Genomic DNA, 18,492 nt, shown 5'->3' with positions numbered 1-18,492 from the left:
AAGGAGATATGCCCAAGAGGCAATACTAAAAGTGGTTATTATATATCTTTATGTTTATGATAAATGTTTATATACCATGCTATAATTGTATTAACCGAAACATTGATACATGTGTGATATGTAAACAACAAAGAGTCCCTAGTATGCCTCTTAACTAGCTTGTTGATTAATGGATGATTAGTTTCATAATCATGAACATTGGATGTTATTAATAACAAGGTTATATCATTGTATGAATGATGTAATGGACACACCCAATTAAGCGTAGCATAAGATCACGTCATTAAGTTATTTGCTATAAGCTTTCGATACATAGTTACCTAGTCCTTATGACCATGAGATCATATAAATCGCTTATACCGGAAAGGTACTTTGATTACATCAAATGCCACTGCGTAAATGGGTGGTTATAAAGGTGGGATTAAGTATCCGGAAAGTATGAGTTGAGGCATATGGATCAACAGTGGGATTTGTCCATCCCGATGACGGATAGATATACTCTGGGCCCTCTCGGTGGAATGTCGTCTAGTGTCTTGCAAGCATATGAATAAGTTCATAAGAGACCACATACCACGGTACGAGTAAAGAGTACTTGTCAGGAGATGAGGTTGAACAAGGTATAGAGTGATACCGATGATCAAACCTCGGACAAGTAAAATATCGCGTGACAAAGGGAATTGGTATCGTATGTGAATGGTTCATTCGATCACTAAAGTCACCGTTGAATATGTGGGAGCCATTATGGATCTCCAGATCCCGCTATTGGTTATTGGTCGGAGTGAGTACTCAACCATGTCCGCATAGTTCGCGAACCGTAGGGTGACACACTTAAGGTTGGATGTTGAAATGGTAGAACTTGAATATGGAATGGAGTTCGAATATTTGTTCGGAGTCCCGGATGAGATCCCGGACATCACGAGGAGTTCCGGAATGGTCCGGAGAATAAGATTCATATATAGGAAGTCATTTTATAAGATTTAAAATGATCCGGAAGGTTCTATGGAAGGTTCTAGAAGGTTCTAGAAAAGTCCGGAAGAAACCACTTTGGAAGGCGGAGTCCCAAAGGGACTCCACCACCATGGCCTGCCAACCCTAAGAGGGGAGGAGTCCCAAGTGGACTCCCCTAAGGGGGCCGGCCACCCCCTCCCAAGGAAGGGTGGGAATCCCACCTCTAGTGGGAGTCCTAGCTTGGGTAGGTGTCATGTGATATGGAAGGTTTTGGTTTGGGGTCTTATTCGAAGACTTGTAGACCAACTCTTGGGTGTTCCACCTATATAATGAGGGCCAAGGGGAGGCGGCCGGCCACCCCAAACAACACAAGGTGGCCGCACCACCTAGATGGCCGGCGCCCCCCTCTCCCCAAACCCTAGCCACCCCACTACTCCTTCTTCCCCGCACGCTTAGCGAAGCTCCGCCGGGATTCTCCACCACCACCGACACCACGCCGTCGTGCTGTCGGATTCAAGAGGAGCTACTACTTCCGCTGCCCGCTGGAACAGGGAGGTGGACGTCGTCTTCATCAACAACCGAACGTGTGACCGAGTACGGAGGTGCTGCCCGTTCGTGGCGCCGTGATCAAGATCTTCTACGCGCTTTTGCAAGCAGCAAGTGAACGTCTACCGCAGCAACAAGAGCCTCATCTTGTAGGCTTTGGAATCTCTTCAAGGGTGAGACTCGATAATCCCCTCGTTGCTACCGTCTTCTAGATTGCATCTTGGCTTGGATTGCGTGTTCGCGGTAGGAAATTTTTTGTTTTCTATGCAACGAATCCCTACAAAAAGATGTTAAAGTGGTGAGCCTACAACCAATTACAAGCACTTGGCTGTAGCCTCGGGGGCTACTCCCATCGGGAACGCTGTTCGCGTGCTCGATGAAATTATAAAAGGCATGGTGAGCATATTTCGAGTTATATAAATAACTCTTCATATACTCCCATCAGGAGGGCAAGATAAAAATATACAAGTCATCCTGTGACTCGAATAAATGTGCTATTCCAGCAGCCGAAAAAGCACTCGACAATACATTCTCAGAGCGCATTAGTCGCAGATTAATCTCTGAATGCCGCGATACTTTGCGAAGGTAAGTCCCCGGGATCCGTCCTGTGCGGCGTGGCACCGTCTCTGACGGCGCTTTGCTACTATTTCCGTATCAACAGATACGAAGAAAAATCCTAACGGACGCGTTAGGTACCCGATAAAATATGACTGGAATTCGGCATCTGGTAAGACCTTAAGCGGCGCATGTCGAATTACACCAGTATCCCGAGATCATGTCCAGGGACGTGATCTTGAAGTAGGTTTTGGTGAATTGCCACAAGAGCAGTTAACTGGTACCTGATGCATCCGATGAACCAGCCCCAGTTACCATTGTCCATGTACAATATATGATTGTTTTATTAAAGTTATGTGTTGATTTGAAGAAGTTATATGGTAATTGTAAAGTTGGAGATTTTCCCTAATTCTCCGATTCAAACAAAATCTCGGGGGCTACTGACATAGGCATCCTCAATGGGCCTACCAAAGATGGTACCCGGGGTTTTACTGAAGGCCCACGACCCGAAGATTATGAAGCCCCGAAGCCCAGTCAGGAGATAGTTTGGAAAGATAGAATTGTATTAGGAATATTGACTTGTAGCTATTACGGGACGAACTCAAATAGTCTCCCGAACTCTGTAACTTGTGTATCACGAAACCCTTGGCTCCGCCTCCTATATAAGGGGGAGTTGAGGGACAAAGAAAGGATCGATTCTATTGTCAATGCAACCCTAGTTTTCTAGTAGTCGAGTAGTTTTCCGGCTGAACCTTCGAGATCTACTTGCCCTCTACTTCCAACTAAACCCTAGTCTACAATCTGTAGGCATTGACAAGTTAATCCCTTGTCACCTTACCCCTTCAAGGAAGAAGAAGGGGCTTATATAGTCGTCCCGGAAAAGTAGCCGTTTTTCACTTCAGACTCGAGCAACCCGGTAGTACCGGGCCACGTACCGGATTGCCCGGTAGCAGCACCCGACGTACTGGGCTGCCTGCCGGGTTCCCTTGGCTTCGGCTTCTTCTGTCAGTCTGGTAGCAGCACCTGGTGTACCGAGCTGGCTACCGACACTTCCGGTAGCAGCACCCGGTGTACCGGGCTGGCTGCCGGAATCTCCTGGCTTCGGCTTCCCCTGTCAGTCCGGTAGCAGCACCCGGTGTACCGGGCTGGCTACCGACTTTTCCGGTAGCAGCACCCGGTGTACCGGGCTGGCTGCCGATTTTTCCTGGAGCTTCAGAATGTCTTCGTCTTCTCAGCACTTCTTCCTCTCAGCATTTTTGGTGTGCAGAATATGTGTATATGTGGCTTTGGCAAGCACTTCTTTAGAGACAAACGGTCAATACACCATCATTAGTTGAGAACAACAATTGGGGGGGTCACTCTTCACCTCGCATCCTTGTGTCCGACTGAAAAACCTTTCTTGCCGCCTTGCATTCTCATATGTGGACTAAAACCTGTGTATATACTTAAAGATAATATTAGTTCACACACTAGCATCGGTGTCATTGTTAACCAAAATAATGGTTAAGGGTAAAATACCCTTACACCTAGGATTCCCCCAAGTCATATGGACTGTATTGGGAGGTCCAAGGGGCCTTGATAGGCCTATATAAAGAGGGGAGGAGCCAAGGGAGAAGCCACACACCACCACATCCATAGCGAAGCCCTACCACCATCACACCTTCATCAGATCTAGATCTCCACCATAGCGAAGACCTCAACCTTGAAGGAAGACCGGGAGGAGCCCCCACCGGGGGTGCGTCCTATGTGTTGCCGACGCCCATCACCATCTCCATCGCCATCGCTCCTTCCTCCTCCCCCATCAAGGTCTCCTTGATGGGTTGTATCATGGCTTGAACCCCTTAGGTGTGGGGGATTTAAGTGATTGGTGAGACATGATGCACCTACACTATTACATCTATTTGTGATTGTGATTATTATTATGATGTGCAAGAATGACTATCTATGTGTGTGTAATGCTTGTTGTCTATTAATAAGGATCCAGGCAACATGATGTTAAGAACTTCATAGATAAGAACTTGTTTATTAGTAAACCGGTGACCTCCTAGTGACAACGCATATATCAAAGGGGGGCTAGTATTACCCGAGGAATAACGAGGAACCATAGATCTTAAGGCCTTGATTCGGTCTCACAACCTTAATCACGATGCTAGCCATGGTTGTTGAGCTATGAACTGTAGAATCATGGTTGTTAGATGAAAACTGTCTACGAAGTCCAACTAATTATGGGTTGCTTGCCTACTTGCATATTTGTATGAAGAATTACACAATTCACTCATCCCACGTATTCCATTTGGCACATTCACTATTATCATGAACTAAATCTCTCCACACCTAACCTCTCATTGCATTCATCCTTTTATATAATTAGTATTAACCTCTGCATTAGTTTACTTCCAGTTCTAGTAATAGTAGTTATAAACCATTATCAAATATCGTTACTCTAGCAACGCATAGAATAGCTATTTCTAAACCCCTTTGGGTGTGAACATGGCCGCATTGACAACGTGGCCACGGGGTAGAGTGAATACAATTCTGCAAAGCTCGTAAGAGATGATACATACTGGGAGGTACTTGTCACTATTAGTACTACAATAGCCTGTTGTTGATCCAGGTTAAACCCATTATTGTTTGCGTAGGAAAACCAGCTCACCAATACGTACATCGTGAGATCGGGATGCTCAACTGATGGACACCGAAAGTCAACTCCACCTGGCCGAGAGAGAATCAACGAACAGGAGTGGGGCTCTCCGCTAATGCCCCCACATGCTCGACCTCTCACCCAACTGCCTAGCCCGCGTGGAATTGGTCGCATGCTTGGATGGAGCGTAAAGGGGATAAGGAACGAGATCACAGTCTAGGTTCTCTCTCACATGTTAATTAATCGCTTCTTACTACATTAAGATTGTTTGGAGGCGTTAATGTTGTTTGACCAAGTAGACAGGTCTCAGGTGCGAAAGGGGTGCACAACTACCCTTATGGGTAGCAAGTTTCTTCCGAAGGCACCATATCGGGAACCAAATAGGACAATGTTGATAATCCTTCGGAGAATCGACCTCCGGATCGACAACTTGGCATGTGTCTTTTTTACCATGGTTTTAAAAAAGAGATGAGGATGGCAGTGGTCCACACTGCTTCGTCATCCTCCCCTTTTCCTTTCTCCTCATCTCTCTCACCCACAAACGACGTCCCCGGTCTCCCTCTTGAGCCTTCGCACCCCAAGAGGAAGGCTAAGGTACTTCAAAGGGAATGATGTTGTAGTGGCCGAAAGCCCATTGAGAACCTGAGCGAGGTTGATATCATTGCATCTAATTGGGGCGACAAGGCTTTTTTCGAAGTTTGTCAAGAGGCCGGTGACCATGCCAAAGTTACCCAAGATTTGCGCAAGATAGGAGATCTCCTCTTGAATAGGAGCCATGAAGATGGCCGCATCATCGGCGTAGAGGGAGGTCCGGAATCTAGCACCTCGCCCGGGAAGGCGGCTAAGGAGGCCAATGTCGGTAGCTACTTGAAGAATGCGCTGGAGTGGGTCTATGGCAATGTCAAAGAGAAGAGGAGAAAGTGGGTCTCCTTGCCGTAACCCACGGCCGTGCTTGATGGGGTTCCCGGGAATGCCGTTTAGAAGGACCCTTGACGAGGAGGAGCCAAAAAGAGCCATGAGCCAATCCCGGAATCGAGGCAGGTACATTGTGAGACCGGAATGCTCAAGCGATGGACACCGAAAGTCAACTCCACCCGGCCGAGAGAGAAACAACGAATGGGGGTGGGGCTCTCCGCTAATGCCCCCACATGCTCGACCTCTCAACCAACTGCCTAGCCCGCACGAAATTGGTCGCATGCTTGGATGGAGCGTAAAGGGGATAAGGAACAAGATCACAATCTAGGTTCCCTCTCATATGACATGTCTCAAGTGCGGAAGGGGTGTGCAACTACCCTTATGGGCAGCAAGTTTCTTCCGAAGGCACCATATCGGGAACCAAATAGGACACTGCTGATAATCCTTTGGAGAATCGACCTCCGGATCGTCAACTTGACATGTGTCTTTTTTACCATGGTTTTAAAAAAGAGACGAGGACGTCCGTGATCCACACCGCTTCGTCATCCTCCCCTTTTCCTTTCTTCTCATCTCTCTCACCCACAAATGACGTCCCCGGTCTCCATACAGCTGCCCCCCACCTAGCATCGCCCGCATCCACCAACGCCATGCCAACTCCGGCCGACAGTTCATCCGCCCCTCCTTGCAGCACCATCACCCATGAGCTGGAAGAACCGCCTTTAGGCTTCATCTCCTTGTAGCACCACCATGCCCACACCGTCGAGCGAAGGTACGACGAGAACTCACTAGCCACCACCGGTAGCACCGCCAACCGCCGATGGCCGCTAGTTGTAGCACCATCGCCCTCCCCTGGTAGCACCGCAACACACGTATGGTAGAATCAACATCCGCCGTCCACCACCGGGAGCACCACCTCCTGCTTCATGTAGCTCCGCCGGAGGGCCTTGCAGCATATGCGGTGGCCCTTCGCAGCTCAAACGGTAGGCCTTTGCAGGGCCGACCATGATCCCTCGCAGCTCCGGCGTCGGTAGGACTTGCATGCGGTGGCAGCGAGAGACGCATACTTCCGAAGGAAACAAATCGTTTTCCAACCAAATAGCACTTATAGGGCACCAACATTCGCACAAGATGATGCAGAATAGGGCACACAATGTTTTTGTTAATACACAATTGCATACATATTGAAACAAAACATGTACTACCTCTGACCACCAGAAAGTTTGTTGACACTATAGATACATTTAAATTTGGACAAAAATCTTTGGCATCTTTTTATGAACGGAGTGAGTATATACATTCAATTTAAACTAGGGCTGCCCGGGCTAAAAAAAAATAGGACAGCCGACCAAAAAATTGCATCACCTTAGCGCAAAATATTGGGCTGCCCTAAAATTCTTTGGGCAAAATATAGAGATTGGGCACCCGTTGGAAATGTGAAAAATAGAACCACCCAATCATGTGCTGCAAAATAGAGTCCTCACCAAACATGCGCAATGCGCGACCAACCCCGCGCTATGTCAGCTCCGCCAAAACCCGAGGTGCCATCCGACCCGACCCAACCTACCGCGCCGGAGGGGGTCTCCCTCCCTCCCGTCCCCTTCCTCACCTCACCTCCCGCCCTCTCCCCCGCCCCCTCCTACCGTCACCTTCTACCTACCACCTCCGCCCCCAACACCTCCTGCTCCTGCCCCTGCTCCTCTCCTTCCAGCCCGGCACGTCTTCTTTTCTGAAATCCCAATCCGGAGATCCCAATTCCACTTTCTAGGTCGCTCATACCGGGGCCGGCCAGCCATGGAGCTCAAGGCTGTATCCAGGACGGCGGCGCTGCCCGCGGCCCGGCACGGCACCCCCCGGCAGGGCCCGACCGGCGTCGCCTTCGGGTCGGCCGGGAGGAAGGCGCCGCCGCGGCGGGCGCTGCTCGCCGCCACCAACAACTCCGTCACCCCCGTGGCCAGGTATGGACGGCTTCCCCTGTTCTCGCTGTACCGATTCCCCGTTCCCTATGCTCGCTTGCGTGCCAGGTGCATGGTGCTGGTTCTCGCATACTTTCTGCTCTAGTTCATTCATGAGCACATCATCGATCGATTGGGATGTATGGTACCTTACCTTATTGGGCGGGGGTTGGTGATGCAGATTTTTTTTTAAAACGAGTGATGTAGAATCTATTGGTTGCTATGCGAATCAAGTTGCTAAATGTATGCATGACTTTAGCTATCAAATGTTCGAGCTTGATTTTGCTTGATATCAAGTTGATGATTGAGTTGATCCCCTAGCTGTTTGGGAAGTCGTCTGGTTTGACTCGAGATCTCCTAACAAGAGGGACTTAATTATGCCGTGCCTTCTGTTTCACTGACAGCCTCTTAACTTGATTCTAGCCTTTTTGTTTGTTTGTTTGTTTGAGATAGCTTATCACGTGTACCACGCCATGGATTGTGGCCTTGTAAGGATTATTATATTTCTTCTTTTTTGTTATTGCAAGTTTGCAACCGGCACAGAAGCTCTGCCTTTCCATTAAGAAGATTCTTATTGCAGCCTCTTGCGTTACTTCCACCAAAGTATTATATCATGGAGCCTTGACCTGAGATCTTCAGTGTTCACGCTGAAAGTCCAATAAGCAGTGAATTGCTTACTTTGACCAAATGTCTTAGTGGCTAAGGCTCACCTAACTCTGTTGAAACTTGCTACAAACGTATGTGCAACCCTGACCAGGGTGTTGACATTGACTTATAGCACTGTGGATAGATTAACCTGGTTAAGCTTCTATGGTGCTTCTGCACACACAAAAAAAGTTCTTTGTTAGACCTTAAGGAACTGATTGCTTTTCTTACCCGTATACTTTTTCCAGGGCGGAGAAGCAGAGGGTAGATCAGAGTGAAATATTGACCTTGGACAGTATCAGAAACACTTTGATTAGACTAGAAGACAGCATCATATTCGGTCTTCTGGAGAGAGCACAGTACTGTTACAATGCTGATACATATGATAGCCATTCTTTCCATGTGGATGGATTCGGGGGCTCTTTGGTCGAATTCATGGTTAGAGAAACTGAGAAGCTACATGCAAAGGTGGAGCACGCTTGCAATTACAAATGCAACTGAGCATGATATTCCAGAAAAAAAAAAGCATATGCTGATATTTTGTGTGTAGGTTGGGAGATACAAGAGCCCAGATGAGCACCCATTCTTCCCGGAAGATCTACCTGAGCCACTTTTGCCGCCTATCGAGTATCCAGCGGTAATTCACATTTCAAGCTTTCTTGGATGTCAAATGCTTCACTTGTAGTCTTGTACTATGCTTCGGCTTTCCATGTTAGCATTCATTTCAACTTCTTCGGACAATAGGAGCTCTGTAACTTCTATCAAGCTTGTTCATGTTTTTGACAATCCATCTGGAGCCAACATCTATTATATTGAATGTGGAATATAATCATCCACTGAAAGGATCACATCTCTAGTATGTACCGTTCTTGTTGATACAATTTTGGATGGATTCTTATGTTGTCCTTCTCATTTGCATAGGTTCTGCATCCCATTGCTGATTCCATTAATATCAACAAAGAGATTTGGAAAATGTATTTTGATGAAGTTCTTCCAAGACTAGTGAAAGAAGGAACTGACGGCAATTCTGGATCCAGTGCTCTTTGTGACACCACCTGCTTGCAGGTACTACACTAGATTAATACCTCAGACAGCTAATCATTGTAAATCACTTTTAATATGCCACAACTTTCATTCACTAAGAATATGTCATGCCATTACCATTGTTTGCAAGATTTTTTTGTTAGATGTCATTTTTTGTACAGATTGGGTTGATGTAGTGGTTTCTGCAACCAGGCATTTCAGTGAATACACTTTTCTCATCCGTCTTTCCACCATTGTTCTCTTCCAGGCACTCTCTAAAAGAATCCACTATGGTAAGTTTGTGGCAGAGGCCAAGTTTCAAGAGTCCCCCGATGATTACATGCCTGCAATAATTGATCAGGTCTGTTCTCTTATGCTTTGAGAGGGGTTACACTGTCATACATTTTTTGACGCTTAGAGTTTCTGACAGACCATGACAATTTGATCCCATTGTGGGAACGACTAATTTTTGGGGTGGGCATTTCAGGACGGTGATCGGCTAATGCAGCTCCTCACCTACGAGACGGTTGAGCGTGCAATTGAACATAGGGTGGAAACCAAGGCCAAAATATTTGGGCAAGAGGTGAATATAGGAGCGGAAGCCAAGGGCTTGCCACCTGTCTACAAGATCAGACCCAGCTTGGTCGCTGGACTGTACAGCAACAGGATTATGCCGCTAACCAAGGACGTCCAGGTAGCATACCTGCTAAGGAGGTTGGACTGAGCGTTCACTACTGTGCACTGCCTACTCCGTTCGCTTTCCGGGCATCAATAACTAGGCACAAGACAGCCATAGGCATATTCATTTTGGGACTCGCTGGAAGAGCATATATTTATAATGTGTTAATTGTATCTCCATATTTTGTATCACAATAGCAAAAGGAATCATCATGTGGTGGTGTCGTGGCATATGATTCAATTGCTTGGTGTTTGCACAGCTTAGAATCTCATGGCCTTAGGCAATGTGTGCTGTTTTGCTACTAGCATTTTTCCAATATGTTGGTACCAAGCTGATAGAAAGTACACCTGGCCTATGTAACAACACAATGTTAACATCTAATCAAGACATTCAAAAATCAAAGAACAACAAAGGACATGACATGATATGTCATGCCGAAACGAAATGCAGCCACGGGCAACATCTGCCACCATCGTTGACAACACTCTGAGAGAAAGGTTTTCCAAAAGCAATGTCCAGACAATAAGGTGATGTGCAAAATGTGATGCTCTCTAGCCATGTGCACATTATGTACCTCATATGAAGGAGGAATAGAATCTCTCTTCAAACTCTTTACCACAATGATATGTGTAGAATTGCGCCCTAGATTCAATGTTTTTTTTTTAGATAAAAGGCTTCGACAACCGGACTTCAAATTAATAAATCCCTCAACCGGCTAAGATACAACGGTGCATACAACTCAAACTTGAGCAAGGATAAAAGAAAGACAAATCCCTAGAGGAACTACAAACTCCGGGAGCCGCACGTAGGGCCGAACAGCAGCAACAGGTCCTAGGTTGCCCCTGCAAACCCAGTGCAGACTTGGTCGATGGGCAGGAATTAACCTGCGCCCCATGCCTGCGAGACCTCTGTGGTGAAGGAAGCTGCAGATAGGCACATGGAGCCGAACTCCATCCGGCAACGCCACCAAAGAACCATCTTGCCAAGCCATGAAGAAAAGCCGCATACAGAAGGAGAAGCGGACAACCAATGAAGTGGAGGAATCCCAGGTCAGAGGGGTGAAGCACCGGCCCAATGACCACCACGCCGTGTTGCTGCCGAAGGAGGGACCCTTTCCTCCCCACCCAGGCTCGAGGGTGTCGTCCCACCAGCAAACACAACACAAAGAAGAGGTTGGGCACCAAAAAAACATGACCTTGCTGAAGCACGCCTCCTGACTCCGTCTTCGCCCTGCCTGAACCGCACCGCCGTCGTCGACACCACCCTGTCGGCCGCTCTATACCCTACTCCCAAAGCGGCGCTAGGTTTTCACCCGGGATGCAGGGGAAGAGAGTGGGAGAGTTCCCTCACCAGCCCTTCAACAAGGAGAACAACGACGAACGTCGTCGTTGCTGGTGTGACTGGTAAACAACCAGGCAAGGGTTTCCCCCGGAAACCACCTAGAGGCGGACGCAGCTCGGGCAGTCCGAGAACCATCCGAGCCAGATCAGGCGCAGAGAAGCAGAACAATGGGGACGCCACGAAAGCAAACGTAATCGCCGCAACAAGACTTCAGCCGACTCCTCGCCGTCCTCATGACCAAGAAGCCCAGCCAGCACCATCAAGCTCCACCCGCCTTCCGGTCGACGCCGCCACACACCATCTAGGGTCGCCGCCCCGGCATCCCAGCTCTGAGCCCTGAAGAACTTAAAGGAAAAGGGAGGCACCACCGTCACTGGAACCCCCTACACCGCCCCGTGGGCATTGGACCTGAAGGGAGAGGGCTCCTCCCACAGATCGGCGACTTAGAGCCCCCATGGCTACCAGTGCTGGAGCGGAAGGCGATGGGCTCGAGAGGGCCCGAGCCCCCTGTCCCGAGTTCTCGAGACGGCCAACCTGGCCGCGACGACCATCTCCCCACACAGTGTTGGAGATATGCCCAAGAGGCAATAATAAAAGTGGTTATTATATATCTTTATGTTTATGATAAATGTTTATATACCATGCTATAATTGTATTAACCGAAACATTGATACATGTGTGTTATGTAAACAACAATGAGTCCCTAGTAAGCCTCTTAACTAGCTTGTTGATTAATAGATGATTAGTTTCATAATCATGAACATTGGATGTTATTAATAATAAGGTTATATAATTATATGAATGATGTAATAGACACACCCAATTAAGCGTAGCATAAGATCACGTCATTAAGTTATTTGCTATAAGCTTTCGATACATAGTTACCTAGTCCTTTCGACCATGAGATCATGTAAATCACTTATACTGGAAAGGTACTTTGATTACATCAAACGCCACTGCGTAAATGAGTGGTTATAAAGGTGGGATTAAGTATCCGGAAAGTATGAGTTGAGGCATATGGATCAACAGTGGGATTTGTCCATCCCGATGACGGATAGATATACTCTGGGCCCTCTCGGTAGAATATCGTCTAATGTCTTGCAAGCATATGAATAAGTTCATAAGAGACCACATACCACGGTACGAGTAAAGAGTACTTGTCAGGAGACGAGGTTGAACAAGGTATAGAGAGATACCGATGATCAAACCCCGGACAAGTAAAATATCGCGTGACAAAGGGAATTGGTATCGTATGTGAATGGTTCATTCGATCACTAAGTCATCGTTGAATATGTGGGAGCCATTATGGATCTCCAGATCCCGCTATTGGTTATTGGTCGGAGAGAGTTCTCAACCATGTCTACATAGTTCACGAACCGTAGGGTGACACACTTAAGGTTTGATGTTGTAATAGTAGAACTTGAATATGGAATGGAGTTCGAAGTATTGTTCGAAGTCTCGGATGGGATCCCGGACATCACGAGGAGTTCCGGAATGGTCCGGAGAATAAGATTCATATATAGGAAGTCATTTTATAAGTTTGAAAATGATCCGGTGCATTTATGGAAAGTTCTAGAAGGTTCTAGAAAAGTCCGGAAGAAATCACTTTGGAAGGCGGAGTCCCGGAGGGACTCCACCACCCATGGCCGGCCAACCCTAGGGGGTGGAGTCCCAGGTGGACTCCACCTAAGGTGGCCGGCCACCCCCTCCCAAGGAAAGGTGGGAGTCCCACCTCAAGTGGGAATCCCACCTTGGGTAGGTTTCATGTCATTTGGAAGGTTTTGGTTTGGGGTCTTATTCGAAGACTTGTAGACCAACTCTTGGGTGTTCCACCTATATAATGAGGGACAAGGGGAGGGGGCCAGCCACCACAAAGCCACAAGCTGGCCGCACCCCTTGAGGCCGGCCACCCCCTCTCCCAAACCCTAGCCGCCCCCTCTCTCCTCCACCTCTCCCGCACGCTTAGCGAAGCTCCGCAGGAGATCTCCACCGCCACCGCCACCACGCCGTCGTGCTGCCGGATTCAAGGAGGAGCTACTACTTCCGCTGCCCGCTGGAACGGGGAGAAGGACGTCGTCTTCATCAACACCGAACGTGTGACCGAGTACGGAGGTGCTGCCCGATCGTGGCACCGCGATCAAGATCTTCTACGCGCTTTTGCAAGCGGCAAGTGATCGTCTACCGCAGCAACAAGAGCCTCATCTTGTAGGCTTTGGAAATCTTCAAGGGTGAGTCTTGATCATCTCCTCGTTGCTCCCGTCTTCTAGATTGCATCTTGGCTTGGATTGCGTTCTCGCGGTAGGATTTTTTTTGTTTTCTATGCAACGAATCCCTACAGTGGTATCAGAGCCGTGTCTATGCATAGATGGTTGCACGAGTAGAACACAATGGTTTTGTGGGCGTTCATGCTTATGTTGTCTTTAGTTTGAGTACTTTGCATCTTTGTGGCATAGTGGGATGAAGCGGCTCAGGCTAACTTTACATGACCGCGTTCATGAGATTTGCTCCACGCTCGACATGCAACTTGTATTGCATAAATGGCTTTGCGGGTGTCTGTCTCTCCTACTATAGTGAAGATTCAATTTACTCTTCTATTGACAACACTAGTATCACCGTTGTGGTTCATGTTCGTAGGTAGATTAGATCTTACTCGAAAACCCTAAACCACGTAAAATATGCAAACCAAATTAGAGACGTCTAACTTGTTTTTGCAGGGTTTGGTGATGTGATATGGCCATAATGTTATGATGAATATGTATGAGATGATCATTATTGTATTGTGGCAACTGGCAGGAGCCTTATGGTTGTCTTTAAATTTCATGTTGAGTAGTATTTCAAAGAAGTTGTAATAGTTGCTACATGGGAGAACAATCATGAAGACGGCGCCATTGACCTTGACGCTACGCCGACGATGATGGAGATCATGCCCATTCATGATGGAGATCATGTCCGTGCTTTGGAGATGAAGATCAAAGGCGCAAAGACAAAAGGGCCATATCATATCAAATATGAACTGCATGTGATGTTAATCCTTTATGCATCTAATTTTGCTTAGATCGCGACGGTAGCATTATAAGATGATCCCTCTCACTAAAATATCAAGATAATAAAGTGTTCATCCTTAGTAGCACCGTTGCCAAGACTTGTCGTTTCGAAGCATCTCGTGATGATCGGGTGTGATAGACTCAACAAGTGCATACAACGGGTGCAAGCCAGTTTTGCACATGCGGATACTAAGGTGGCCTTGACGAGCCTAGCATGTACAGACATGGTCTCGGAACACATGATACCGAAAGGTAGAGCATGAATCATATGATTGATATGATGAACACTTTGAGTGTTCGCCATTGAAATTACATCTTGTCTCGTGATGATCGGACTTGGTGTGGTGGATTTGGTTCGTGTAATCACTAAGACAATTCGAGGGATATTGTTTTGAGTGGGAGTTCACCTAGTTTTTAATTTTGTTAAATTAAAATTTGAACTCAATTTGTCATAAACATTAGTCTAAACTATTGCAAATATATGTTGTAGATATGGCGTCCTGATACGTCTCCAACGTACCTATAATTTCTGATGTTCCATGCTTGTTTTATGACAATACTTACATGTTTTGCTTGCACTTTATAATGTTTTTATGCATTTTCCGGAACTAACCTATTAACAAGATGCCGAAGTGCCAGTTCCTGTTTTCTGCTGTTTTTGGTTCCAGAAAGGCTGTTCGGGCAATATTCTCGGAATTCGACGAAACGAAGACCCAACATCTTATTTTTCCCGGAAGCATCCAGAACACCGAAGGAGAGTCGGAGAGGGGCCAGGGGGCCACCACACAACATGGCGGCGCAGCCCCAGGCCTGGCCGCGCCGGCCTACTGTGAGGGGGGCCCAGGCACCCTCCGACTCCGTCTCTTCGCCTATATAAGCCCTTTCGACCTAAAAACGCGATACGGATTGACGAAACTCCAGAAAGACTCCAGGGGCGCCGCCACCATCGCGAAACTCCAATTCGGGGGATAGAAGTCTCTGTTCCGGCACCCTGCCGGGACGGGGAAGTGCCCCCGGAAGCCATCTCCATCAACACCACCGCCTCCATCATGCTCCGTGAGTAGTTCCCCCATGGACTACGGGTTCTAGCTGTAGCTAGTTGGTATTCTCTCCTCCATGTACTTCAATACAATGATCTCATGAGCTGCCTTACATGATTGAGATTCATCTGATGTAATCGGTGTTGTGTTTGTCGGGATCTGATGGATTGTTACATTATGATTAGTCTATCTATAAAGTTTGTGAAGTTATTGTTGCTGCAATCTTGTTGTGTTTAATGCTTGTCACTAGGGCCCGAGTGGCATGATCTTAGATTTAAGCTCTATACTTATTGCTTAGATTGTATCTACAAGTTGTATGCACATGTCTATGTCCGGAACCAAAGGTCCCAAAGTGACAGAAATTGGGACAACTGGAGGGGAAGGCTTAGATATGAGGATCACATGTTTTCACGGAGTGTTAATGCTTTGCTCCGGTGCTCTATTAAAAGGAGTACCTTAATTTCCAGTAGATTCCCTAGAGGCCCGGCTGCCACCGGCTGGTAGGACAAAAGATGTTGTACAAGTTTCTCATTGCGAGCACGTATGACTATATATGGAAAACATGCCTACATGATTAATAATCTTGATGTTCTGTCTTAATGCTATTTCAATCCTATCAATTGCCCAACTGTAATTTGTTCACCCAACACTTGTTATTGGAGAGTTACCACTAGTGTAGATAGCTGGGAACCCCGGTCCATCTCTCATCATCATATACTCGTTCTACATGACATTGGAAGTAGTATCAACTATTTTCTGGTGCCATTGCCTCTGTGTTACTATTACTGCTGCTGTGTTACTGTTACTACTGCTCTCATATTACTGCTGCTTTCACATCACCCCTGTTACTAGTGCTTTTCCAGGTGCAGCTGAATTGACAACTCAGTTGTTAAGGCTTATAAGTATTCTTTACCTCCCCTTGTGTCGAATCAATAAATTTGGGTTTTACTTCCCTCGAAGACTGTTGCGATCCCCTATACTTGTGGGTTATCAAGACTATTTTCTGGCGCCGTTGCCGGGGAGGCATAGCTCTACTCATAAGTTCACCTGGGGAGTACACTCTACCTCTCTCTCTGTTTTATTTTGTTTTGTTTTGCTTAGTTTACTTTTGCCTAGTTTATTTGTGCTTAGTTTATTTCTGTCTAGTATTATTTTGCTTAGTTTACTTTTGTCCAGTTTGTTTTTGTCTTGTTTTACTTTTCTCATATACCCAAAAATCCATAAAAATTTGAAAAATCGAAAAATTAAAACTGTTGCTATGGTAGAACCTACAACGTATTTGGAGCTTATTGAATTATATAATAATTATAGAGAATCAAGAACGGGAAAAGTTATGAGTGCTGTGATAGAAAAACTGAATACAATTGCTAAAATCTTGCTTAAACGCCATGATATAAACTGTTGCTCTAAACAGGATACTAAACATCTTAAATTTCAATGTGGCTTTAGTGAGGAAGTTTTAATCAAGAACTATAATTGGAATAGCTATATTCATTTTGGGTTCGAAGAAGTAGAACAATTTGTCATGTTTATGGGGGCTTCTGAGATCGAATCCTTCATTGCTAAAAATTATGAAACTTGTGTTGTTTGTAAGGACCTTAAAGATTATGTCTCTTCTATTCTTAATTTTTGTATAGAAAGTTACAGTGATAATCCTTATATCATTGATTATAAAGAGAGACTCATTAATGCACAAGAATGCACTCACAATTTGCAGGAACCAGTGGAAGAAGAAATTGATGAACCTGAAAGCTCATTGGATGAAAAAGAAGAGGAGAGTGATGAACAAAAGGAGGAAGAATGGATTAGCTACCCATGCCAGCCTTCTAATGAGAGTAACTCTTTATCTCTTACACTATTTGATTATCCTCCATGCTTACCGAAAGAGGATTAATGTTATGTTCCTGTGGATTCTCTTGAAATATTCCCTATGAGTAAAACTTGTGAGAATAATTATGCTACTATTATCTATGATAATCCATGCTACTTTGATAAATCTTATGATAATGCTTTGTTTGTTCCTGATGTCGAAATGCATGGTACTAAAGAGTTCTGCTTGGCAAATGTTTATGATAAGTCTCTAGATGATGGTCCTATGTTACTTGATAATATTAATTGTACTACTAATGAAAAAGGGATTGGAGAGTTCTTGACTTTATCTATGAGTCTCATATCTTTTGAGATTGATCAATCATCTTATTATATTATTGATAAAAGTGGATTTGAAAGTTTTAATCCCGCTATTTTTGAGCTTGATAAGAATTATATGTTTATGGATCATGAAAAGCATGCTGCATGTGATAGTTATATTGTTGAGTTTATCCATGAAGCTACTGAAAATTATTATGAGAGAGGAAAATATGGTTGTAGAAATTTGCATGGTACTAAAACACCTCTCTATATGCTTAAAATTTTGAAGTTACTCTCGTTTTATCTTCTTATGCTTGTCACTTTGTTCTTCATGAATTTATTCGAGTACAAGATTCCTATGCATAGGAAGTGGGTTAGACTTAAATGTGTTTTGAACTTGCTTTTTGATGCTCTCTTTTGCTTCAACTCTTATTTCTTGCGAGTGCATCATTAAAACTGCTGAGCCCATCTTAATGGCTATAAAGAAAGAACTTCTTGGGAGATAACCCATGTCTTTATTTTGCTACTGTTTTGTTGTGTCTTGGAAGTTGTTACAACTGTAGCAACCTCTCCTTATCTTTATTTTATTGCAATATTGTGCCAAGTGAAGTCTCTAATAAAAGGTTGATGCTAGATTTGGATTTCTGCACAGAAACAGATTTCTATCTGTCACGAATCTGGGCAGGGCTCTCTGTAGGTAACTCAGAAAAATCTGCCAATTTACGTGCGCGTTTCTCCGATATGTACGCAACTTTTGTTAGTTTTGAGTTTTCTGATTTGAGCAACGGAAGTACCGTTTAAAAATTCGTGTTTACTGGCTGTTCTGTTTTGACAGATTCTGTCTCTGTTTTTTGCATTGTCTCTTGTGGACTTTAAGCAAGGTTTTGTAGACGTGGAGAGCTGTAGCTAATGTTTTATTGAGTACTTGCAATGTTTCACTACAGGGCTAAAGTGGATTAAAGTTTTTTTTTTGAGTACTAACCCCTCTAATGAAGTTTATGAGAAGTTTGGTGTGAAGGAAGTTTTCAAGGGT

General features: G+C 45.5%; 1 protein-coding gene across 1 annotated transcript; it reads left to right on the top strand.

The window, feature by feature from the left end:
• Window positions 1-7,269: 7,269 nt before the first annotated feature.
• Window positions 7,270-10,144, top strand: LOC127343705 (chorismate mutase 1, chloroplastic). The gene is made up of 6 exons (XM_051369896.2): window positions 7,270-7,560; window positions 8,451-8,670; window positions 8,753-8,839; window positions 9,124-9,267; window positions 9,494-9,586; window positions 9,713-10,144. The coding sequence occupies exons 1-6, from the start codon at window positions 7,397-7,399 to the stop codon at window positions 9,947-9,949; spliced, it is 945 nt and encodes a 314-aa protein (XP_051225856.1). The 5' UTR covers window positions 7,270-7,396; the 3' UTR covers window positions 9,950-10,144.
• The last annotated feature ends 8,348 nt before the right edge of the window (window positions 10,145-18,492 follow it).

The sequence above is a fragment of the Lolium perenne genome, chromosome 3, assembly GCF_019359855.2.
Source record: "Lolium perenne isolate Kyuss_39 chromosome 3, Kyuss_2.0, whole genome shotgun sequence".
Classification (NCBI taxonomy): Eukaryota; Viridiplantae; Streptophyta; class Magnoliopsida; order Poales; family Poaceae; genus Lolium; species Lolium perenne.
This window is presented reverse-complemented; position numbering and strand designations above follow the sequence as displayed.

Bases quoted from the DNA above. Each gene is read 5' to 3' on its own strand.
- LOC127343705 (XM_051369896.2), top strand. From the start codon at position 7,397: ATGGAGCTCAAGGCTGTATCCAGGACGGCGGCGCTGCCCGCGGCCCGG. The intron at 8,671-8,752 runs GTGGAGCACGCT...TTTTGTGTGTAG, and splicing joins CTGAGAAGCTACATGCAAAG to GTTGGGAGATACAAGAGCCC. The intron at 9,268-9,493 runs GTACTACACTAG...GTTCTCTTCCAG, and splicing joins GTGACACCACCTGCTTGCAG to GCACTCTCTAAAAGAATCCA.